Source organism: Nicotiana tabacum, chromosome 20, assembly GCF_000715075.1.
Source record: "Nicotiana tabacum cultivar K326 chromosome 20, ASM71507v2, whole genome shotgun sequence".
NCBI lineage: Eukaryota > Viridiplantae > Streptophyta > Magnoliopsida > Solanales > Solanaceae > Nicotiana > Nicotiana tabacum.
The window spans coordinates 73,702,310-73,727,445 of NC_134099.1; the positions used below are offsets into that span (position 1 = coordinate 73,702,310).

The following is a 25,136-nucleotide window of genomic DNA, read 5'->3' on the forward strand; positions in this document are numbered from 1 at the left end:
AATGTTCTATCTAAATAATTTTTGACATTTGTCCAATGGAAAAGATATCATGTGCAAATCTTGAAATCTTATGTCTTATGCAAAATAAAACTTTGTTCAATAGAAAAGATTGTGTGCATATCTTTAGAATCACTATTAGTAAACTTAAAGATTCTATATGGCTGTTATAGAGAGGTAATTTAAGAGTGTTCTGCTATAAATATGTTTGTTACTGTTATAGGTAAAAAGTTGTTATAGAGAGGTAAAATATAATTTAAAAATCCGTTCTGAGAAAAACTTGACTTTTATAGTGAATGGTTGTTATATGGGAATACTGTTATAGAGAGGTCTGACTGTATACCTAAAATAAATTGAAAGTGGCGAAGATTTTACCAAAAATAATGTTATTTTTCGAGTTATTTCCTTTTTATAAATTAGTTTCATTACATAGTTTAAATAAGAAAAAATTTAACACACAAATTTTAGTTATTTTGAAATCATAAATATTAAAAAATAATTAAATATTTATTGTCAAAAATTAGAAAATAATTAATTGATTATTTTATCTAGTGTGAAATTAATTTTTAAAGGGTAAAAAAGACAAACGATATTTTGTTAAAGGGATTCGTATTTTTAATATAGTATAGATATTGATATTGATATAGATAGATAGATTGATAGATAGATAGATAGATAGATAGATAGATAGATAGATAGATAGATAGATAGATAGATAGATAGATAGATAGATAGATATAGAAAATATTGTATATGTGTCAATTTTAATTAATTATTATTTTATTTTATTTTTTGAAAAATATACTTCCGCCACTAACAATCATGTTTTGCTATTTTTTAACATTGTTTACTCATTAACATGAGACGTGGAAAATGCGTATCCCAAAAACTAGTAAAAAATATGTAGACATGCCAGCCAATTTTATGGTTGTCTTATTTATTTATTTTTTGGTGAAATGGTTGTCTTATTTTGGATTGTGTTGAATGTAGCTTAGAAACTTATCTTGGTCAATTGCCCTAATATTATTATAACGAAGAGGCAACACGTATATATTACCCATGAACTATAGTTATCCATGGCTCTTCCAATTTAATTGAATTGCCTTGAATTCCTATCTGATAGGCAACACTTATCCGATGAGTCCTATTTTATAGTAGTAATTTGTAAAGATGGGACAGAGGTGTAACAGGTGTTGGTGCGATAAACCTGTTCATCAGGTGTTGGTGCGAAAGAGCTTACACGAAGCTAAATTAATTAAGGTGAGAGTGAAGATGCCGTCTTTAATTTAGTGTTGTTGCAATGGCATGTAATTCCATTACCTTCACTCGCCACCTTCAACTACAATCTCCTCTTCTCCTCCTCGCTTCCTCTTCCTTCTATCGTCTCCCTAATCCTAAAATCTTCCCTCTCTTCTCCTCGATGGAGGTACACACCTTCCCTCTCTCTCCTCTTTTCATGTCTTATTTCGTCTCAATTTATTTTTCTTTTTTTAATCTGTGGGACACGTTTATATATTTAAAAATAATTTAACTTTAAAATTCTCGTTTAACACCACAAATGACTATATTTTGTTTTTAGATTAGACGTTTCTAAAGTCTCTTTGCACTGTCAAACACCCTCACATATATTGGACTCTTTCTTCTATTTGTCTAAAAATATTGACACTCGTTTGTGCTGGTACAGCATTTGGTTAATATCTATGTTTAAGGAATTTTTAAATTAAAAATGTTATCATAGTTGTTTGCATTACCTGAAGATACTGTTAAAAAATTCATACTCCTATTTAGTATATTGAGGTTATGTTGGTGTCGAGTTATTTACGTACATTTAGTAAGTTAAGTTGGGTACTAGTTTCTGTCTCTTATCAAGCCTGCAGTGTTTAACTTTCGTTTTATCTATTTGAGATCATATTTTAGTGAGCTAATTCCAAGGGGGATGGTCCAAGCTTCCTTCCATGAGAAATTATACTATTAATGAAGTAGCGCTTTTTTTAAAAAAATAAAATAAAATACTGGTACATGTACTAAGGGGGTGAATCCCATTATATTGGCACAAGCCAAACTATGGAGCAGTGTCAAGCAAACCAAGAAATCTCTTGAATGTGCAACCTTTGCTGTCAAAATTCTTTTCCGAAAAGAAGAGGTTATTTGTGTTTTGGGAAATAAAAATCACAGAATGTGAATATCATGGTTATTCTATTCTCTCGCGTGACTATTGGACCCCAATTTGATATGCGATATTGTGATAAACCATCTTTCCAATGAAACCTTATTGGTTAATTTGATTTTTGCCCTTTAGCATTGAAACAATTAGTAAATCTTGAAGTATTTACTCTTTTATTTAGTTCTTAGTTGTGGATTTGTAGTTTTAGCTGGTAGATTTGATGTATGTATTTTTTGTGTTTACTAAAGAATTGTTTGTTTAATTCTTGGGTTATTAATCATTTGTTCTGTTCTTAGTTACTGAAGAATTATAAAAAGTCGTCAGAGTTTAATTGGAATTATTTCTAGATTATTAATGTATTTAGAGTTCATGCATATTAAACTGATTAGAACTTTAACTTAATTTCAGTTTTAGAATCCAATGAAGTTTTAACATTTATAATTTGCATATATTTTTTTTCTTCACATAACGCCAATACAAGTAGCTTTAAACGAGAGTTTGTCTTGAGGCTGCTTTAACGGACAAAATTCGGTTGTCATGCTTGATGTTGCCTGATCTGCGTTGCTATGAGCTGCCATCACAGTTTTACCTTAAGTCTCTGGCCACTAAGAGTAATGAGTTATTTGTATGACTTCATAATCACTTTTGCTTGTATGGTTTAAGGGTTCTTCCCTTGAAATTATGTCCTTAACTTCACTAATTCTAATTCAGTAACTGGATTTTACCTCATTTCAATCACTCTACCATTTCTAACCCAAGTACTTGATTAGCAAATAAGGTTAAAGCAGACTTCTTCTTCTCTGACTATGTGACCTGATAATTTTCTTAAATTCCTACCCCACCGTGAAGTCATAAGCTGTTATTGCCACTGATCTAGGTTCTTTTTGAATTTCTTTCCTAATATGGAAAAAAATACAGAGATGATGATAATATGGCTGTTAATTTGTGTAGGATGTACTTGAATAGTAATGGACGTTGGCTATGTATAGGACCTATTTGGGAAGCAGATCTTCTTAATGCATCTCACATCAAATGTTCTTATATCTTGAGACAGTAGTTATGATGTCTTATTTACTATGTCTTATTTAATGTGCATTCTTTCTCCTTCCCATTCAACCTTGAACAAGTCAGGAGATGGGCCAATGTCTCTCTCATCTCACTCTTGTTTTATGTTTGTCGACAGCAATATTGGAGTGGAACTGCAATTAGCAGAAACAAGGGAATGATTGAGCAGTTGCAGAGATATGGAGGGATCAGATCTGAGAAAGTAGTGGAAGTAATGAAAACTATCGACAGGGCTTTATTTGTACCTGAGGGAACCCCTGCTTATGTTGATAGCCCCGCGAGTATAGGTTACAATGCCACTATTTCAGCACCTCATATGCATGCTATGTGTCTTCAATTATTGGAGGACAAGTTGCAGCCTGGCATGCATGCTCTTGATGTCGGTTCAGGTGATTTTCGACATCACTATTCCTGCAATCTCTTAGCAAATTGTTACTGTTTCTTTCACTATTGGTGGGAAGGTATTAAGAGGGATGTCTCTGAGTATGTGGCTAAATGTGTGTCTTTCATATTCAACTGCTAAGTCATTATTGTAATTTGCTTTATGAGGAATAAGAAACCGCTATTTACAAGCTCTAGAAGCATGGGGTTTATTACCATAAGTAGCATTGTTTTTACATGGTGGGTGACAGAAGTGACACCATCGGATGCAGTTGATATGGCAAATAGTCGCTGCTTATTGATTCTGAGTTTTCTAGACTTGGTTGATTCCATGACTCTGGGAGATCACCCGTAGTTGGATTGAGAATGAACCATCTTCAAATTTTTTCCTCTTATTTCCCCAAATTATCTATGTTATGTTGGATTCAGAGTAGTTAAACCAACAAAGTGGGATCAGTAGAAAGCTTGTTGAATAATATACTTAAACATCCTGACCAACTAGATTTTTTGAATCTATGGACCATCCAGTTAGTGAAGTCTTAAGCTATTATTTAAAAGCTTTTAGCTAGTTTTGCCTGCTAAAAGGATAGGTTGGCTTGGCTAAGGGTGAAATTACCTTGTTTTTCATCAATCAACCAATGGTTTGAGTGCTTTGTACCTTGATTGAACTGTTTCACAGCCGTTGACCATCTTAAAAATTCCGTTCTCCAGTAAATCTACTTATTATGAGTGTGCGGATGCTGATTTTACTTGGCACTTGGACTGGCTTCTGAATAGCTTGTTTTCTGTAGGAACTGGTTATCTCACAGCATGTTTTGCACTAATGGTTGGACCAAAAGGTCGAGTTGTTGGTGTTGAACATATCCCGGAGTTAGTTGCATGGTCAATGAAGAATGTCGAACAAAGTGCAGCAGCTCCCTTAATCAAAGACGGCTCCCTCTCACTGCATGTTGGTGGTATGGTTTATAGCTTTGTATTTCCAGCACGAAGCGTAAGAATTCAGAAATATACCACTACTTAAAGAATGTTGTCTCTCTTTATGGATCACAACTTAACAACTGTCAATAGTCAATATTTATTCTTACATGTACTGAGAAGTTTTAGATGTTTCTTAACCTTGTTTCTTAGTTTCTACTTTGACTATTTTCCCTGGATCAGTCGATGGGATTTATGTGTATTATAACAGATGGGAGGAAGGGTTGGCCAGAGCATGCACCCTACGACTATTCACGTAGGAGCAGCAGCAGGAGATATTCCACAAGATCTCATAGACCAGTTGAAGCCCGGAGGAAGGATGGTGATTCCAGTGGGAACTTTTTTTCAAGACCTACAGGTTATAAACAAGAATTCAGATGGTTCGATCAGCAGTCGAAGTGAGACTTGTGTCCGTTATGTTCCTCTCACTAGTCGGCATTCACAGTTAGAGGGCCTGTAAATTCAGCTGTTGGTTTGTGATGGTAACAGTCGTAGTTTACTGTGTATAACTAATTCTTCTTTTTTCTGCTTTCTTTTCTACAGCTAGCTCTACGAACTCTTAGAATGATGAATCAATGTATGAAATGGTACTGTTTTAGTTTCTATTTAGATTTCTCATACTAAGAGAGTCTTGTGCATACAATATTTCATATGGTGGTGGTGAATCGAAAATCCCCTTGGTTACTTGGCGTGAAAATGCAAACATAAAAATACAGGGTAACATTTCAGGAACATCCCTTCAATATGTTGCTGCCCGAGGAACCTAAAATGGAAGTGCGAAATATTTGAGATTAGCCGATCTGGGAGCAAAGGTGGTTCAGAATTTAAATTTCATGAGTTCAATATACGAGTTTTTTAGCATGAAATTCATTATATTTTCAAAGTTATGGGTTTATATGTCATGATCCGCCACACCATCATGCCACATAGGTGACACTTGGCATATATTTTTGTTATATGGAAGGGTTACATAAGTTAGGGAAAAGATCTTGGTGGAATATTCTAGAACTATGGAGAATTTCTTTAGAAAAATTCTAGATATTTCTGCATTTGTAGGAAGGTTCTAGAAAAATATAGAGGTTTCCTTAGGAAGACCTAGAACCCTATAGAATTGTTAGAAAAGTCTTTAGAAGAATCTAGCTATCTAGAATATTCTAAAGAAGGGACTTAGTTGTAAATATGGAAGGACTTGTAAAATAATTATTATTTACATATTAGCCCCTAGGTGATTAGTATAAATAGGGGTTATTCCTTTGGCAATTCTCATGTGTTCTAACATTTCTTAGCGATCTTGAGTGTAGTATGGTTGACTTGGCATAACAAGAACGTGAGCAAGGAGTGCAAGATTGTGAGCGAGTTGCCAAATGCCGCACGTGCGCTTAAGTTTAAGACTAAGGACGTGACATATAGCTACTATTTTGAGGGATTACATTTACAAATTAACATATGCAGTGTTAAGTAACCTGCAAATTCTTTGGCAAAGCAAGCCATGCTGTCCATACAAGAACGTTTGCTACATGCTATATCTAGTAACAACTCACTCCAATTCTCACATCTCTACGTCTAATTTTGTCCACCCACAAACATTCATCCACCAATTTGAAGTTCCCAGAAAGCAAAACAAAGAAAAAAAATAGTAGTAGACGCATTATCTATATAAAAGCAATTGCTAATTCAGGGTTCAAAACTTGGAATTCAAAGCTTACAAGCAAGTGCTAAAATGGAAAACGCCTAACCAAAATTCCGGAAAAAAAAATATAAGAAAAAACACTCTTAGCTGCAGAATTGTGACCGCTATGATTATAGAACAAATGAACCTTTGATCAAATCAAAACGTGTTGCGCCTGGATCTATCTTCAGCAACATTTACCCTGATTGTCCTCCCATCCAAACTCTGTAATATACCAGCAGTGGAGAGAATTGTTAGCTTCAAGTCAACACTGTCAAACAAATATATCCTAACTATGAAATCCACACGAAAATATCAAAACCCACCAGCTTTATTAAGAGATAAAGTAGTAATGGATAAATCTGATTTAGGCTGTAGATGTAAGATAACCTTCAGAACAACAATAATATTTCATACTGTCGGATATTCTAAGCTTCACATGTTTCTTACCACTGAATAAATTCATCGTTTATGTACCAATTAAATATCATTGTAATGCACCTCTAGGCTCTAACGTATAAACACAGTTGAATAAACAACAATACCTTATTTGAAAAATTAGCTTATCTGACTCTCCAACAACTCATGCACTTACTCTATCATATCGGAGTTTTGTTTTAATCTTAAACATTTAACATCACATATGCATTGCTAATGCCATAATTAAATTAGTGCAGTAAGAACTCAGGTAATGACAAAAAGGGGTTTTTTGAGTGAATAAGTATGATGAACAAACTATAGGTAAAAGAAACAACAATCTTTAATGTCGACTTGCTTATCGTTGTGAAAAGAATAATTATACTCTATAATATAGCTGTTACAATTTCGCACTATCGTAATTTTGCCCTTAGTTTCCAGCATTCAGTTTGGATTTTATCAAAGAAACCCAAATAAAATAGCTTAATTAGAAAACTGATCTGCCGGAAAAGAAAAATGAAAATTTAGACAATGGAAAATATGAAAGGCGATTGAGAGAATTGACATGCTTCCTTTTCTGGTTAACTCTTCAAAGACAATATGAATTAACAAATGAGCATGACTTTGATTGTGTGTGAGAAATCTGTGTGTGTATTACCTGTCCATCAAGGTTTGCAATTGCATCACTCATTTCAGCTTCACTTGCCATCGTAACAAAACCAAAACCTCGCGACCGGCCAGTTTCTCTGTCATAAACTACCCGAGCACTTACTACTTTACCATGTTCACTGAACAGTTGCTCAAGGCGTGCATCATCAATGCCCCATGGGATATTGCCTACGTAGATCCTGTAAGACTGTTCAAATGTCCGAGGCGGACGCTCAGGTCGCTCTCCTCTACGAGCAGCTTTGTTGACTGTCAAGAGTCTTCCATTGACATCCTACTCATAGAGAAAATGAAAAATCAAAACACTACTGAAGTAGTCTGGAAACATATCAAAGTATTTGTGCTTCATATATCGAATTTTCACAAGAATCTATCAAATTTTTAATTAAGCAATATATAGATACACACACATGTATAAATCCTTCACATTTTATCGCGTACACCAGAAGAATAAATCACACAAGCAATAAGCTCCTAAATTATACAAATTTTTTAAACTTCTTCACCACCCCTTACATTTCTTTTGTTCCATGCTTGCGTCCCATGTTTTTATGCTTCATCTATTGTAACCACAAAATGACTGAATTGTTATACTGGTCTCTTCACAAGAAACAGCTCAAAGCCATACAAAACAGTAAACATCATATTCAAATCCCATCTAACTGTTATCTCTGTATAATTCTTCTTTCTCCATATTTTTTTCCAAATAAACACATTAGCACGCGGCATGCAAGAATAAGCTTCTCACACAAAGATTTAGTACAAAAAAGGGCTAACATAAACTCACATAACGATTGTACATTTCCACAGCTTTCTCAGCTTCTTCCACCGTACTCATTGTCACAAAACCAAATCCACGACTTTGATCAGTGTCCCTATTGTAAATAACCTGTAAAAACAAAATATCAGCTCAATATTGACTTGCTGGTTTGTTTGCTTAAATTTTTAATCCTCTTAGACTGCTGAAATAGTTTCTTAGGACAGTGTCTACAAGACTCAAGCTCTACATGTATCTCCTCATAAATAAATAAATAATTTTCTCCTACGTTCAATTTCAAGAACCTCTGAAATAAAATTAAAAGAAAGATGCGAACTTCTCAGTGAAATTGTGTCAATAGTTACCTCAGCAATCTCAACAACACCAGCCTGCTCAAAAAGCCGAGCCAGCCCTTCACTGTCTACATCATAAGGTAAATTCCCAACAAACAACTTAGCATCTTCAGGTGGTTCTTGAAACTCCTCCTCCTCCTCGTCTGCTTCAACCTCATCACTCTCCCCAGCATCTCCAACTGCCTCTACAAACCCTTCTTCTTCTGTTTCTTCACCACTAGGTTCAAAGTTAAACAAGTCTCCAGATTCTTGTCCTTGGCCGTCAAGGATAAGGGTGTTTTCTTCTTCTTGCAGTGCAGAAACTGATGTTTTCTTTTTTGGGGATAAGATACAAGGAGAATAAGTGCAAGAAAGGTGGAGGAGTTTAATGGGTTTTAATGTGTTTGAGAGATATGGGTAAGCAAAAGATTTGGATTTTGTGGTGGTGGCAAAGAGGGGAGGAAGAGAAATGAGGCAACTGTTCGTTGCCATGGATGAAGGCTTGATTATTGGCTTTGTTGCACACGACATTTCTCTATGCCTCTCTACGGAAGGGTTTCGAGTAGAAGGGAGAGAGGATAAGATGAAGAGGACTGAGGAGAAAGGCAGAGGTTTGAAACGGCGGATGGTCCAAGATTTTGTTGGGGATTTTTCTTAGATTTTTTGCCCTCTAGGACTAGGAAAGGGGATTTGGAGGTCGAAAAACAATTATATTATGTGGGCGTTTGGGCATAAGAATTGTAAAATTTAGGGAAAAAAAAAATTCAAACGAAAATGATATTTGAAAAATTAGAGCTTATTTGAATATGAATAAATTTTGAATTGTTTTTGAATTTTTGTGAGTGATCTGAGTGAAAATTTTGAAAAATAATTTTTTTGAGTTTTTCAAAATTTATCTTCGAGTGAAAATTAAAAATTTGATGGTCAAATACTGATTTCGAAAAAAAATAAAGAATTTAGAAAAAAGTAAAAAAAAAAAAAATTATGGCCAAACGGACTCTAAATTTTGTAAGAGCCGTTTGGTGTCCAGACAAGCTAGGAGTAGGAGTATTAATGGATCTTTAAAAAAGATCATATCCACAATCGAGGTTTTTTTAATAAATTTATAATAGTACCAATAATTACGACAGATTTTTATTTTACAAAAATAAATCAAAAAATATCAAATAATTTATATAGAAAATATATTTTATATATTAGGTTTAAAATAATAAAATATTTTTTTTCTTGGCCCTAATGATAATGAAACGTTTACCATCTAACAAGTATAAAATGAGAAAGTTTCTAACTCTCAAATCTATCATGCTACTCCTATTGAAACTAAATTAGTTTTAGCTAGCATCTTGAACAGCCACAGGTAATTTGGCGATCTTGAGTATCAAACCATAAGGTATTAAATATCTTTACTCTCACTGTGATTTAGATTTTTCTTATTGGATACTTAATCTTCTAATAGACTCGATTTTGAGTCCAATCTTGATTAATACATTCCAACTCGTATGATCTATATTTTTTTGTCTTTACTTCATTTCTCATACGCTATAGCAGACTACTGAGATAAATTTCTATTTTGGCTATCTTTCATATTTTCTTGATTCAACGTCTTTTAAACTATAAAAAAATGTATAGAGAGTATTGTTGAAATCATAAGTAAGTATGTATCTTATCGCGTTCTAACTTTGATTAGTGACTCTGACATGACATTTTAAGAAAAATACTGAAAGTTAACCGAATCGTAACGATACCGAATAAAAATCGAGAATTGGGACGGTTTTTCAAAGTCTAATTTTGGTTATATAAAATGAAGTAATTGAAAAATTAGTACGGTATAAATTTTATAAAGTAACCGATGGAACCGAATCATTGACACCCCTAGCCAAGAGATTAATAATAAAGGTGTTAGTAAGGCAAAGAATATAATCGATCGCGAGTTCAATTGAATTTTTTTGTCGAAAAATTTTTAAATTTTATATATATATATATATATATATATAAATTATTGATGTAATGATCCGGCCGGTCGTTCTGAGTATTTTAGCCCTGTTCACTATTTATTACCTCCTCTATGTTAAATTATGATTGTCGGGGTGGTTGTTTGTTTGTATGTTGAGCTTGTATAGCTAAGTTAACAACCCAATTGGTATAATTTTATCTTTTCCTCAAAATCAACATCAATCTCCTTTATATCTCATTTTTAGTTTTAAAAAAAATGTCCAATAAAAAATAATATTTGCATTATAAATTTTGCATAACTAATACCTGCGCTAATTCATACCTAACTTGTTGCTCAACCAAAGGATTAAAAGTTCCCAAAGCAAGAAAGAACGACATCGAAAAAGTTTGGAAACGAAAAAAATGCAATTCTTTCTTATAGTGGTGGTGTACAGCAACTTGTGCCACCTTGACTAATTCACTGAATATCTAAATGTATCAAGTCCACTAAGCTTGAAGACTCATTTATTCCTGTAATAAGACTCGTTTTCCACTCAGTTTTCAGATCCAAACCAACGACAATGGCTAAATCCTTGACATGCCTGGCTGATCTTAAATTCAATCTTCTTGTATCTATGATAAAAACCAAAATTTGAATAATAATAAATAAATGAATTCTAAGGAGGCACGGGTCCAAGAGAAAGCCAGTTAATGCAAAATGAAATACAGGCCAAATAAAGGTTTTGGATGGTAAGGCATATTCACAAAGGATATAATTCATATTAGGAGTCAAAGGATGATCTCTTGCCCCAATTTATCTGTTTTTACAAGAGCGTCTGCAAAATACTCTAAGTTGTCCTGAGAACACAAATACACAATTCATACACATCTAATGGAGCCTACAACTAGCACTTGAGAAAGGTATTCCCATTGAAACTGCAGTCTACATTATGCATCTTTCCATTGAAGACCTCTGTGATACATATTGTAAGGGAATGATTGTGGCGAAGAATCTCAACAATACTCTCTTCAAGAAAGAGTTACGAAGTTAAATGGATGGACATTCTCAAGAAATATCTTTACCAAAGAGTTCACTTATTCCTTTAGCAGGATCCATCTGTTTTACAAGCGACTCTCCAACTAGCACCTACAAAATCCAATGACATTTATGATAGGGAAAATTTCACATAAGAACAACTAGGCTCCCTACTTTCAACTTTATAGCTCATATTTCAATTTACAACCAACTAGCCCAAAAATAATAGGCTAATACTTAACATTCAACTCCAACGGATTCTCGAAATTACTATATAATTTTTAAAAAAGATTGCTCAAGCTTTTAAGTTAATTTTTGAATCAGTAACTGTGACTCAAATATTAGTTCAACAAACCAAATCTATTTGGGTGGTAAAAATTAGATTTTTAACAAGCTAAAATATGTGAGTTTAAATTTAGACTTGATAGAAATAGTATAAGGAGGTTGTATATAAAATTTGAAGTCATTTAGTGGAGATTTGGACTGGTTTTGAACAAGAATTGTAACTGAAAATCGTGGAAGAAGTTCGTCTACAGACGCTTGTATAAAGGTGTATAAAAGTGTATAATAGTGTATAAGATGTGTTTATACACTCATATACACTACTCCCTCCGTTTCAATTTATGTGAACCCATTTGACTGGCCACGAAGTTTAAGAAAAGAGAGAAACTTTTGAACTTGTGGTGTAAAATGAGGCACATATATTTTGTGTGGCTATAAATCATTGCATAAAGGTAAATTGTTTCTAAATAAGGAAAGAGATCATTCTTTTTGGCACGAACCAAAAAGGAAATAGGTTCACATAAATTGAAACGGAGGGAGTATTATACAAGATTATACAAAATTATACAAAAAACTGACTTCGTCTTCTACCTTGCGTTTTCTCTGAAATTTAACTCAATCTTGCTCAAATCTACTCCAAATCACTTCAAATTTAAAATTTAAACTCCTTTTGATATTTTCAATCAATTGGAACAACGCCAAATCCAAACAACTAACATACTCAAAAATCCTATTTTCGAAAGCAAAGGTTTGAATGACCTTCAATGGTAGACTTCTACTCTTCAATTTTCTGACAATGCAAATAGGGAGAGAAGCAGAAAATACACAGCCCCTTGAAGCATATGTAGAAGATGCAAGAAGAAGAGAGAGTGAAAGCAAAAGTTGTAATTCTTTCTTTATGATATATGCATCATATAATATTGAAAAAATGGCATATGAAAACAACTAACTGATAACACGATTTGTCAAATGAAGACAAAAGGAACTAAGTGAAGTAACTTCAGAATAGCAATGACTATGTATCCTAGTATCTACTGTGCAGTAACCACATGCAGTCTGCAGTAAGGATTTCAAGATTATTAAGACAACTTACTGCTTTAACACCAGCTTCTTGTACATAAGCAACATCAGCAGGTGTAAAGAGTCCAGACTCCCCAACCACCTAGAGAATTAAAGTATCAAGAAACATCACAACTTATTGAGAGAACAAATTACAAAAGAATAATAATTATAAAATATACGCATGGAAGTTCTTACAATTATGCCCTCCTCATGGATCCTTTTCCCACGTTCTCCTTCAAGAAGGTTTTTGGTATTGCTAATGTCCACCTTGAATGTTCCTGATAACATAAGAAGTTAAATTATGAGGCAATAAGTCTTCAACAATTTATGCATAAAGTTGACATGCATGTGCCTATACATGGTTTACTATGCTTGTACAGTTTTCACTAGCCCTACAGGCAGCCAAACAATTTGTCTCCTGGCAATAATTGAGATGTATGCAAAACAAGTAATGATCAATGAATTGTGTAGAATTAATAAAGCAAATACCAAGATCTCGTTAAGTTGACACGCATGCGCCTATACTTGGTTTCCTATGCTTGTACAGTTTTCACTTGCCCTAAAGGCAGCCAAACAATTTGTCTCCTGATAGTAATTGACAGCATGTACGCAACCAAGTAATAATCAATGAATAGTGTAGAATTAATAAACCAAATACCAAGATCTCGATTATTGATGCCAATAAGCTCAATCCCATCAATTCCGAGGACGCGATCCATTTCCCTCTCATCATGCACCTAGAAGATGAACAACCAGGAAAAACAATTGAATATGCTAAGAATTTAGGAAACAAATAGAGGCTGAGAAAGAGATGTTGTTTCTCTTGAAAAGGAAACAGAATCAAGGCAAAGAAAGATGAGAATCTCATCCATCAGCTAAGAATGTCCAATTACATCGAAAATACAGGGGAAATCAAAGCAAACATATGCAGCTACAGAAGAGCTTTCGACATGAAAGAAACTTGTAGCAAACATAATACATCATGAATCATTTTACCAAACTTAGAAAATGTAATTTCACTTTTTTCCGCTTCTTGGTTAACGAAATGTAAAACAAAAGCCTGGCAACATGTCAATGAATCTAAGATAAATTTTCCCCTTTTGGCGCAAAGGATAAAAAACTAAGAGTGAAGAAATTAAAATTTTACCTCAACTAGCGCCGTCAATCCAAGTAATTTGCAGATCTTAGTCATATACATGATGTCAATATCTGGTAGAACAGCAGCAATTAAAAGAATTGCATCGGCACCTTTAATACGAGCATAGTAGATTTGCCAAGCATCTACAACAAATTCTTTACACAGCAAAGGACACTGCAAACAGTGGAGTTTAATGGAGAAGTTGATAAATTATAGCTTGTATAACAAACTCTAAGCTAACCTGCATACCTCTACTCCAGCATTTCTTATGGCCTCGAGATTCTCAAAGCTTCCCTAATTGATCAAATGAAGTAATGTGTCAATATGAAAGAGAAAATCATGTCTAAGCACATCCTGATTCACCAGTATGGTCTACAAGCAAATCTATGATGGAATATGACATTCCTCTGAAATACCATTCCAAAAGTGACGACTAATAAGAATGTAAAAATCATCATTTTCATATATCCTAATCAGCTTGTCAGGAGGATTTCACTATTTCCCATAGTCATTCATAGTACAAAGAGTACAAACCTTCTCAAGAGTTTTGAAAAATGAAATTTTACCTGAAAATACTTCTCGTCTGTCAAAACACTAAGGCACGCTGCCCCACCTTTTTCATAAGCTTTGGCAATCTTTACCTGTCAAATAAACATAAAAAGTTTGAAGCAAAGGTCCATCTGGAACATTGAACTCACTTTGACGATGGTTTGACTAAAAGGATAGGTTTCTTTGTCAACGACCATGAGCTATATGTGAGTTCACATGTGAGTTCATCGAGCAAATCCTATTTCATATTGGTAATAAAAGCCTGAATAGATGTTGTTTATTTTCAAGTAAGTTCATGAGAAACAAATAGTAATCTCGCATATGACTTAAACTATGCCTTTTTGGCATCTGGCTCTTTTACTTCCAATAAATATAATTCCCCGATGAAGACCACATTTACAAGGAGGAGCAATTTTGTGGGCTGCAAGCATCCAGCGTGACTACTGAAAACTTGTGCTCGAGCAAGATTTCATTTGCTTAATGATGCAGGACTAGATAAATGTAGCATTTTTTCCAACTTACAGGGTTGACAAAGAAAAGAAGTGTGGTTTGGAAAAGCAGACAAACATTAGATCCGCCATCTCATCTGAAGAATTTCCAAGAAAGCAAAGATGGCCATTTTTAGCATTTGACTTCTCTAAATTTATTTATTTTTCCATTTTTTTATAAAGTTATATTGGACTTATTTTTTATAAGGCATATTTGACTGATAGATGTGGCTCTTCCAATGTAAAATGAAAACTATAAACCAGCTGAAGCTAAGAAACGGGGATTCGACAGGCGGCTACCAATACTAATTGAAGATCTCTTTTACCTTGACATTGAACTGCATGGCGACCAATAATCAGTTTCCTTCTTTTATTTCCTTTTTCCTTTTTCTGGAATGAGGTGGAAAAGAAACCCATCTGACCTAATCCAAGCTTGCAACTAAAAAGTTTTGGGAACTGTTAGATCAGTCAAATATTTTAGTGCTTGAAATGGGTGAATCAATCTGGCAGTAGAGTTAGAAATAGTTAAACCTCTCTACAAATACATTCTAGTGTTGTCAAAGGTGCGCTTGAAGCAAGGTGCAAAACATGTTGAGCGCTTCGCGTGGCTTAGCGGGCGCTTTAGTGACGTCATCAAGGCTCTAAGCGTAATCCTGAAGAGTCCACACTAAACAATTGATATTTCACTTTGTCGATTCTCTTTTCATTTCTTTGTCCATATATTTGTTATTCATGCTTGAAGGGGAGCCTTGGAGCAATGGTAAAGTTATCTCTGTGTGACCTATAAGTCACGAGTTCGAGTCCTGGAAGCAACCACTAATGCTTGCATTATGATAGGGTGTCTATATCACACCCCTTGGGGTACGGCCATTCCCTGAACTCTACATGAACATGAGATGCCTTGTGCACCGGGCTGCTCTTTTTATGCTTAAAATTCAAAGTCTTGGACTACACATACATATTTGGATTTTTTTCTCCATTTGCGCCTTTCTTCATTAAAGCCACGCTTTATTTGTGCTTTTCTCTTAAAGCCCCAATGGACCTTAAGTTTTTTTGCGCTTTTCGCTTTTGGTAACACTGATGCATCTAACTAGATTTTGATCTCAAACTAATCTAGTGAAGGATAAAAAGCGATCATTCTTCATCTATTTCATTGTAACCTAATGGTCAGTTTATATTCTAATTTACATAAGAAATAGATCGCAAAGTTGTTTTCAAAAATTTTAAATATATTTCACCATACAGTTCAGATGACTTACAATTAAGTGAGATTAGTCAGTAAATTCCTTTTTTTAATAAGGAGATCAGTCAGTAAATTTCGTTTCATCAATTTATCATTTTTATCTTTATGGAAGATATAGATCAAATTCAATAGTTATTTCGTCACTAGATATCCTATCCTATAGCACAGAATTATGTCAAAAAGATGCCAAGTGTGTCAATAATCTCTGATTAGCTTTCAAACCTAATTTCAAACATAAAAAAAAGTGAAAATTATAAAGGAACTTTCAATAACTGTAGACCAAGAATACATGTCTAACAAAGTAAGATTTCTTTTTGTTTAATTTTACATGAAAGTAAACATCACACTTACAGGATTAAAATCTTCTCGAAGAAGTCCTCTACTTGGAGAAGCCTTCTTCACTTCAGCAATAAGACCAGGCAATCCAGTTCTCGAATATGATCTTCTGAGAGCTCCTAGAAAATCTCTAGTAGGTGGAGCACTGCTAATAGCTTTCTTCAACGCGGAAAGAGGTGTCCTCTCTTTCATCTGGCAATCAAACCTCCAGTTTTAATTCATAGATCAGAAACAAAGAATGACTATCATAGGAACTCTCAGGCAGAATTTTGGATTTGAGCCTCATAGGTACCTGCAAAACTTCCTTGTCTTTGTACCATATAATTTCTTCTAGAATATTGCATGGAGTATTGCCTTCATTCTCCACTTGAAATTCAAAAGGGCCAACATAGTGCAAAGGAGGTCTTGTTGGTGGCCTCCTCCTAATTCTTATACCCTGACTTGCAGCTATTTCATCTTGCAACCTCTCCACTTCCCACTCCTTTATTTTGAGAGCATCTTCTTCAGAAATGGTGTCTTCAGAAACCACCGCAGATCCATCCTTCATTCAGACCAATTACAATGCATCTTAGAACTACGCGTAAGGAGAGCAGCATTTCTCATGTATCCTTATGATGCTACCAAACAATCTAAAGGCCAAATGGCAATTGGAAATATTCAAATTGAAATGAAATATTAACAGGTATCAGACGAAAACTTTTATCGTTTCAGGTTAGGAGTCAATAAATAAGGCACGTGCAATCACAACAATTTGATATGAATTGTAGAACATAGATATCACCACCCCATAAAAAAGAAGACATGATTTTTATAAATTCTAAGAAATCAAACAACCCGATGCGCAATTGATATGAACATGATTACACAAATAATTATATCTAACCAGTCAGACTTTCTAAATCAGTCATAATGAATAGAAAATCATATTTTATCACCAAACTTAGTTGATATGCTTTTAAACAGACAATGTACGTAAGTTTATAGGATTTCAGTAAGCACCTTTATTTGTCAGACCATCAAATGTTTAAGTATATCATTCTAAGGGAGAGATATGGACCACAAAATATGAAAACCTTGACATAATAACCCTGCATATCTTTCCATATGTGAAAGCCTTGGTGAACAGAGTTACCTGGTACCAATGCTGGTGAGACGTAATAAGTATCTGGTGGATTTAGTTGAAGTGCGCGCAAGCTAGCCCTAACACCACCGCTATAAAAAAACACCCTGCAATCTTCTCGGGCCCACCTTCAAGATCCTAAGGGCTCAATGTGTGCGTACATAATTTTCTGATCTATACAAAGATGTTCTGATTACAAAATAGACAATGCTCCCTTTGTCCCATTTGTGTGACACTATAACTATTTGGAAGTCAAACAGTTTTATCTTTTTATGTTGTTTTTAAAATCTGACCCTTGCTGGGTTCAGCAATGCAACCCATGAGGCCGACATGGAAGTGAGCCTTGATACTCAAGTTATCCCCAGGAGATGGAGGAAATGGAGTTTCAAGTATCTGGGATTTATAATTCAAGGTAATGGGGAAATTGACGAAGATGTCACACATCATATTGGAGAGGGATGGATGAAATAGAGGCTCACATCGGGGGTCCTGTGTGCCAAAAAGGTACCACCTAGTCTTAAAGATAAGTTCTACAGAGTGGTAGTTAGATCGACTATGTTGCATGGGGCGGAGTATTGGTCAGTCAAAAACTCTCATGTCCAGAAGATGAAAGTAGCAGAGATGAGAATGCTAAGATGGATGTGTTGGCATACTAGGAAGATAAGATTAGGAATGAAGATATTCAGGATAAGGTTGGAGTGATCTCAATAGTGGACAAAATGCAGGAAGTGAGCTGAGATGGTACGAGCATGTGAAGAGGAAGTGCACTGATGCACCAGTCAGGAGGTGTGAGAGGTTGCCCATGGAGAGTCTAAATCTGAGGAGAAGTAGAGGCAGGGCGAAGAAGTATTGGGGAGAGGTGATTAGAAAGGACATGGCGCAGCTGCAGCTTACCGAGTACATGACTCTTGATAGGAACGGGTGGAGGTCAAGAATTAGGGTAGAGGGTTAGTAGGTAGACGCACGGTTTCCATTTCATTTCAGTAGTAATAGTATTAAACTCACTCTCTCTTATTCTAAGATTTTTAGTATTACATTTTGTTTGCTTCAGTTATCCTATTTTTCTGTTGTTGTTACTTCCTTTTCTTTTTTTCCCTTGCTTGCTGTTGTTGCTGCTTCTTTTCCACGACTATTTATTTTCAGCCGAGAATCTATCGGAAACAAGCTCTTTACCTTCACAAGGTAGGGGTAAGGTCTACCTACACACTACCCCTCCCCAGACCCCACTCGTGGAATTTCACTGGATATGTTGTTGTTGTTGACACTTGCTTCAAGCTCCGGGAGAATGGCCCTACCCGATGTGATCTACACTGTATCTCAACTGTCTATGTTGTGGAGTAAACACTGACTCAGAGGAGAAAGAAACTGATTCCTGAAGTGAATTCAAGCTGGTGCATCATCAATAGAAAGAGACGCTCTACTGAATATTATAACAGTGAATAATTAGAATATTTAGTATTTCCGCTACCTGTTCTGTTTATGCCAATTTTCTCTGCTCCTTATCCCAATATTTTAAATTTAGAAAAATTGTGAGTCATAGTGTTTTTCATATAGTTTCTACATTTGTAAAATTTTGTTCTAAGTGACTAAAAACCGCTATCCAATGCATACCGACAGATTACATGGTTTACCTCTCATACTCTGATGCGATGCGAACTGGTAAGCGTTAGAAGTTGACAAATGAAAAGATTATTCGATCTTCTAGAGGCAATCATAACGCAATACTTACACATAACACAATGAATGCACGATTCAAGAAGCTACCTGTTGAACTCGAACGGGGGGACATTGCAGCGAAGAGCGAGCTCGATCAGTCATGGAAATTCCGGCTGGAATTAACCTGGAGAATGCGAAATTCTTGGCAAGGGGTTGGAATGATAGCCTAGGTCTTGCCGTCGACGCTGCAGTTGCCGTCGCGGTAAAGGTGGTTCTCAATGGCACTACAGCTTCCATAACAATGTGTTGAGTGCGGTGGAAGTGTAGGGCCGCCGTACGGAGAGTGGGGGCGATAGTTCGGGGAATAGAATGGGATGGCGATTTGGACCGGATTAGTTCGGGTCAGATTATAACACTCTTTTTGGATCATTGTCACACATTTTTTTTATAATATATTATGTTTTATGAATACAATATTTGAATATATTATATTATTTATTATTATTAAATAATACTTTTATTATTTAATTTAACTATATCGTGCATAAATTTACTAAAATATCCCCGACTTCGAAAAAACATGAACACTAGCTTTTTCATCAAAAGGGTGGCAGTAAAGCAACTTAATTACGTAAAACATAGGCCATTCTACACATATATCTATATATACTATTGTTTACCTTGAAAATGATATTAATAATTATATTTGATATTTGATTTGTGGTTCTAAAAATATGTGACTTATCTTAGGTGAAATACATAAATGGCCCCTCCAAATTATCCACAACCTATTTATCAAGTAGACACCTCAAATTATTTTTTAGTGCATCTCTTAAACCCTTCAAAGTGACATGGCAAAATGTGTGTACTACACTGGCGTTGCAGCAAGTGAAGCTTTCAAAATTGTGTTTATTTCTTTTCTTTTTTTAATTTAATTGGTGGAGTCCACTTTTCCTCATCTTTCTTCTCCAAAATTTTCTTCTGTATTCACTGCACCGTAACCCACCATTCTCAACACCACAACTTTACCATAATAGTGAATGTGCAAAGTAGCAGAAGCCATTGAAAACCCCGGCGCGTAGAAGCCATTGAAAGCAATAGAAGTTATTCACTACACAAGTTATTTTCATCCATTCCTCTTCAGCCAATCCCAAGAGGCAAAAATTGGTGGTGAAATTGTGGTGTCTTCAGCTGCAATTAATGGAGCTCGCCGGAACAGATTTTCCGGCAAAAATCCGGCTAGCAAATAAGGTCAACGAACAACCACGCTACTGCCATGGTTACATCGGCTACTTCTAAAACCAGACTCAGAAGCAAAAACAACAGACCCCAGAAATTCGAAATTTTGCAGCAACATGGACGATAAATAGGAAGTGGTTCATGATTGTTGCCGGCAGTCATGGCTATTACCGGCGTCCATGGCTATTACCGTCGTCAGTGGCTGTTTGGAAATAGCTGAAGACACTTCGAGGAGGAAAGGGTCATTTGGACAGAAGAAGTGGCACCTTGGAGAGGAGGTTGGACGATTGGAATTCTTAGGGGGATTAGAGTCTGCTCTTGGTTGAAGAAGAAGAGGGGGTAGCTGGGAGGGGTCTAGGTCTCTAGGGTTTATTTATTATTATTGCTTTTTTTTGTGTGTGTCATAATAGGTGGCAAATTTTTTAATTAAAATTACACATCGCATTTTCTCAGTTGTTCGTTTGACATGAATTCGAGAGTGTATTTTATGCGAGGTGGCCTGATGAGGTCGGGTGTTTAATTGACTTACTTTATTGAAGGCTTGAAGTGTCCAACTAAAAATGGGGTCAGTTGAGGTGTCTGGCTGACCGTTGAGGATAACTTGAAGGGGTCGTTTATGTATTTCGCTTTTATCTTAATACTAGTTGTTAGGTGAATAATTTCTAAGTGTAAATGAGCAAGAAATGATAAGCAAACCCGTATGGTCATAAGGTTGAGGGCCTCGAGCTCAGCGATAGAGGACCTAGCAGCCTTTAATGGTTGATAATGAACAATAAATGAACAATAAATGAGAAAATGATGAACAATAAATGAACAAATGATGAACATAATGAATGAGGAACAATAAAGCTGTAGAGTAATTGTTGAGCACGTTTAGGCAAAAAAAACAGAGAATGTTCTATTATATTCAATATTCATGTGTGTTACAAAATGACAAGGGTCATCTTTATATAGGAGGGGGAATCCCAACATAGTACATGTCTAATAATAACGAGGAAATGTTATCGGTACATCTGTATAATGGCTTAGTACGGATTTGTACTATTCTTACAGACTTGGTCAGCTCTAACCACGTGTATTTGGGAATTTTCCCGCCTTTCCATGACGATCATCGATTGTACTGCTCCGAGATTGACCATAGTGAGCCTTCGATGTGCTCCCTCGAGGGACATACCTCGGGGTCATACCTCACGTTCTGCTTCGAGCCTCACGAGGTTGGGTGTGGAGTGCCATAGTATCCCCAAAGTCGAACTCTCCAATTTTAGTCGTATATAGATAGTCCCCGCATTTCTTAGAATAGAATGATATGAAATGACTATGACCTCAATTTTCTCGAGCCTCTCGTGATGACGTCATACTCGTGACGTAAGCGTTCAAAGTGGTTGAGACATCCTATCGGTTCGTCTCCCCAGAAGCATTGAATATACCGCTGGTCCATTTTCCCAAAAGCGTTGATTGTGCCATCGATTCGTTTCCACAAAAGCATTGATTATGTTGTCGGTTGCATCATTGTCTTTCTATAAATGAGGGATTGCTTGAACCAAAACTTCACACATTCTTTCTGCAATAGCCTTTAGCCTTTTCCTTTCTCTGTATCCTCTTCTAAACTCCTATTTTTATGGTTCAACCCTATGATTACAAGGTCATATGGCGGCAACTTTGCCAGTTATGCCATGGCTCTTATTCAAAGCTTTTCCCCACTGAGTGGGATTATACTGAGTTGTTGTTGTTGGCCTGAAATAATGAGAGAAGGGCACCAAGTTCTTTCCGTATGAGAAGATATGTGGCCCTTATACCGCTGCTCATCTCTCTTAACTTCAACCTGGTGTGACGCTTCATTCCTTAAGGTGGCACTATCTACTAACTTTTGCATCCCACACCGGTACAATATCTCAAGAAGTGGCTTCACAATAGTAGTGCTGACGAGACCCATACTCGCCAAGTTTTTCACCAGGCCACAATTTTCTTCGCTTGTTAAAAGCTTTTGCTCTTTGATAGGCTATAGCCTTTTCTTCATCTATTGTTGTTTCGGAGGAGGTTCTCGAAGACGCCGCTTTAAAGATCGAAATGGAGTCCTAGAGGAAAAGTTTCTCGAAGATGTTGCTCTTGAGGATATAACCTCGAAAGAAGATTAGGCCTTTTGGCTGTTGTTTCTTGCTTCTTTGTTTATGTGTAAGGGCCCTTCGTGGGCTTTGTAAACATCTTTTATTAACATATAAGAATTTTTTCATTTTGCCTTTGATTTGTGTTGAACTCCATTCTGCCCCCGTTTGTGAAAAATCCAAGTGTCTGATTCTAACAATTAGTCCGAATACTGGACCTGGAACATAAAAAACCCTTTGTTTTAATTGATTAATATGATGCTTATCAAAGTCCCTTGTTGTCCCTCGGACTAAGCTTGGATTGATTTGATGCGAATTTAGGTCACCGGGACTCCCGAGTCCGAGTTGAGTGAGAGCTGGGTCTCAATTTTTGAAATAAAGCTAGCTTTTTTAGGCTTCGTTGATAGCCCTCGAGTGAGAATTTTCTTGAGCTCATGTAGCCTTTAGACTTAGCAACCAGGTGAGCGTTTGCTCGATCATCTGAAAATAAAGATAGCCCTTAGGCTTTTACAAATAGTCCCCGAGTGAGAGTTTGCTCAAACTCGGGTAGCCGTTAATTGGGTGAAAATCTGCTTGAATTTGAGATAAAGACAACACTGAGGCTTTATAGATAGTCCCCGAGTGAGAACTTACTCGAACTCGGGTAGCCCTTGGGCTTAATAGTCAAGTGGGCATTTGCTCGAACTCGAAATAAAGATAGCCCTGAGGATTTGTAAATAGTCCCCGAGTGAAAACTTACTCGAACTCGGGTAGCCCTTGGACTTAATAGTTGAGTGAGCATTTGCTCGAACTCGAAATAAAGACAGCTCTGAGGCTTTGTAGATAGTCCCCAAGTGAGAACTTACTCGAACTCGGGTAGCCCTTGGGCCTAGTGGTCGAGCGAATGTCTACTCAAACCCGACTCGTAGATTGTTCTTAATAATTAAACTGACTCTTGATGCCTAGGTCATGTCGTCAACATCGTGACGTAAGTGGTTGAAGTGACTGAAGGGTTGCTTTTTGTACGATTCCCAAAATCATTAATTGTGGACGATCTACAGTCGGCCTCTTGGCTTCTTAAAGAGGGGGGATGCTACCGCAGCAAATACTCGATCTAAGATAGCATATGCTGAGGCCAAACTCAAACTACCTCGAGCACTTGACCATGCTCAGAGGGAATCTTGAAGGCGGGCTCTCGAAGAGATGCATGCAAAAGTCATCGATTTGTCTGCTGAAATTGATAGGGTGGGGGACCTAAAGGAAGAATCGGCGGCTCTGATTTCTTCCGATGATGGTTTAGCCAGTGGTTCAGCCAGTGGCTCGGAGGATGATGAAGATGAAGGTGAAGTCCCTGAGGAGGAGGTCGTCGATGCTCCAAGGGTCGAAGGCCAAGCCGTTGAAGGCACAACTTCTGAGGGAGCTCCGTCTGGTTAAGTGACACCGGCGGTAGATTAGGTTTTTATTTATTCCCTTTGTAAGGGCTTCAGGCGTGAGCCTTGCAAATATGTATTTGTGAACCTTTATTATATATATATATATATATATATATATATATATATATATAAGGATCTTTGCTTTTTGTCTTCCCTTTGCCTTTTTGGAATAAACTTTGATGCTTGTCGATAACTAGCCCGATGTGTTGGACTTATAATATAAACCTCTTAGGTTTTCATGCTCGATGAATGATTGATAATGGTTGACCGTTTGGGGTTTGACCCTCAAATCAAATTTCGACCCGGGGCTATCGACCCTTAAGTTTTTAACACATTGGCCCTTAGGCTCTTTAGATCGGCCCTTAGGCTCTTTAGGCTGGCCCTTAGGCTCTTATGCATTGACCCTTAGGCTCTTTAGGCTGGCCCTTAGGCTCTTACACATTGGACCTTAGGCTCTTTAGGCTGGCCCTTAGGCTCTTACGTATTGGCCCTTAGGCTCTTTAGGTTGGACCTTAGGCTCTTACGCATTGGCCCTGAGGCACTTTTAGATTGGGTCGATGCGACCTCTAATATGGCTATAGTTTTCCCTCATTTTGGATAAAGACTTTTGAAGTATTATGCCTTGGCATGTTTTATGTTCGTCCGACTCTTTTACGGCTCAAACGAGAACCTCGATTATGAGTCGATATATGACGATAGCTGAGTACCTCTGGAGGTTCACTCAAAGGCTGAGTTTTCAAAACTTTTTCATCGAAGGCTGATTGTTTTCGAAGCCTTTTGTTGTTCGAAGTTGATATTATCGAAGCTCCTTTGCTTATGCCGAGGGTAGCCTAATTAACCGGTTCTTTTCGAAGGCCTTTAGTTTTATGATGGCATTCGGACATCTCCAAGCTGCGTTAATTCGGCCGTAGCCTTTTAGTTCGATCGTAGTCTTTATGCTTGGCCGTAGCCTTTAGTCCCGAGTGCAGTGAACTTGGCATCTATATCGAGGATATGCCTTTTTAGTGGTCTTACAAGTTCTATATATAGCCTTGGCCTTAATATCGGGGTTATGTCTTTTTAAGGTCTTATAAATTTGAGTACGCCTCATTGAGGTCTTAGAAGCTCGGTATTGCCTC

The 25,136-nt window shown here is 36.3% G+C and overlaps 2 protein-coding genes and 1 pseudogene across 2 annotated transcripts; 1 reads left to right on the plus strand and 2 right to left on the minus strand.

Annotated features, from left to right (window-relative positions):
• The first annotated feature begins 1,263 nt into the window (after nt 1–1,263).
• LOC107769682 (protein-L-isoaspartate O-methyltransferase 1-like) lies at nt 1,264–5,185 on the plus strand (annotated as a pseudogene).
• Nucleotides 5,186–6,207: 1,022 nt separating this feature from the next.
• LOC107769683 (31 kDa ribonucleoprotein, chloroplastic) lies at nt 6,208–9,102 on the minus strand. The gene is made up of 4 exons (XM_016588919.2): nt 8,457–9,102; nt 8,122–8,223; nt 7,327–7,608; nt 6,208–6,476 (listed from the first exon to the last, which is right to left on the minus strand). Exons 1-4 carry the CDS (start codon nt 8,952–8,954, stop codon nt 6,411–6,413), a joined length of 948 nt encoding a protein of 315 aa, XP_016444405.1. The 5' UTR covers nt 8,955–9,102; the 3' UTR covers nt 6,208–6,410.
• Nucleotides 9,103–11,113: 2,011 nt separating this feature from the next.
• On the minus strand, nt 11,114–19,666 carry LOC107769685 (indole-3-glycerol phosphate synthase, chloroplastic). The gene is made up of 10 exons (XM_016588920.2): nt 19,374–19,666; nt 16,782–17,030; nt 16,505–16,681; nt 14,440–14,514; nt 14,123–14,167; nt 13,883–14,047; nt 13,394–13,472; nt 12,931–13,013; nt 12,767–12,835; nt 11,114–11,502 (listed from the first exon to the last, which is right to left on the minus strand). The coding sequence occupies exons 1-10, from the start codon at nt 19,560–19,562 to the stop codon at nt 11,422–11,424; spliced, it is 1,212 nt and encodes a 403-aa protein (XP_016444406.1). The 5' UTR covers nt 19,563–19,666; the 3' UTR covers nt 11,114–11,421.
• Nucleotides 19,667–25,136: the final 5,470 nt, after the last annotated feature.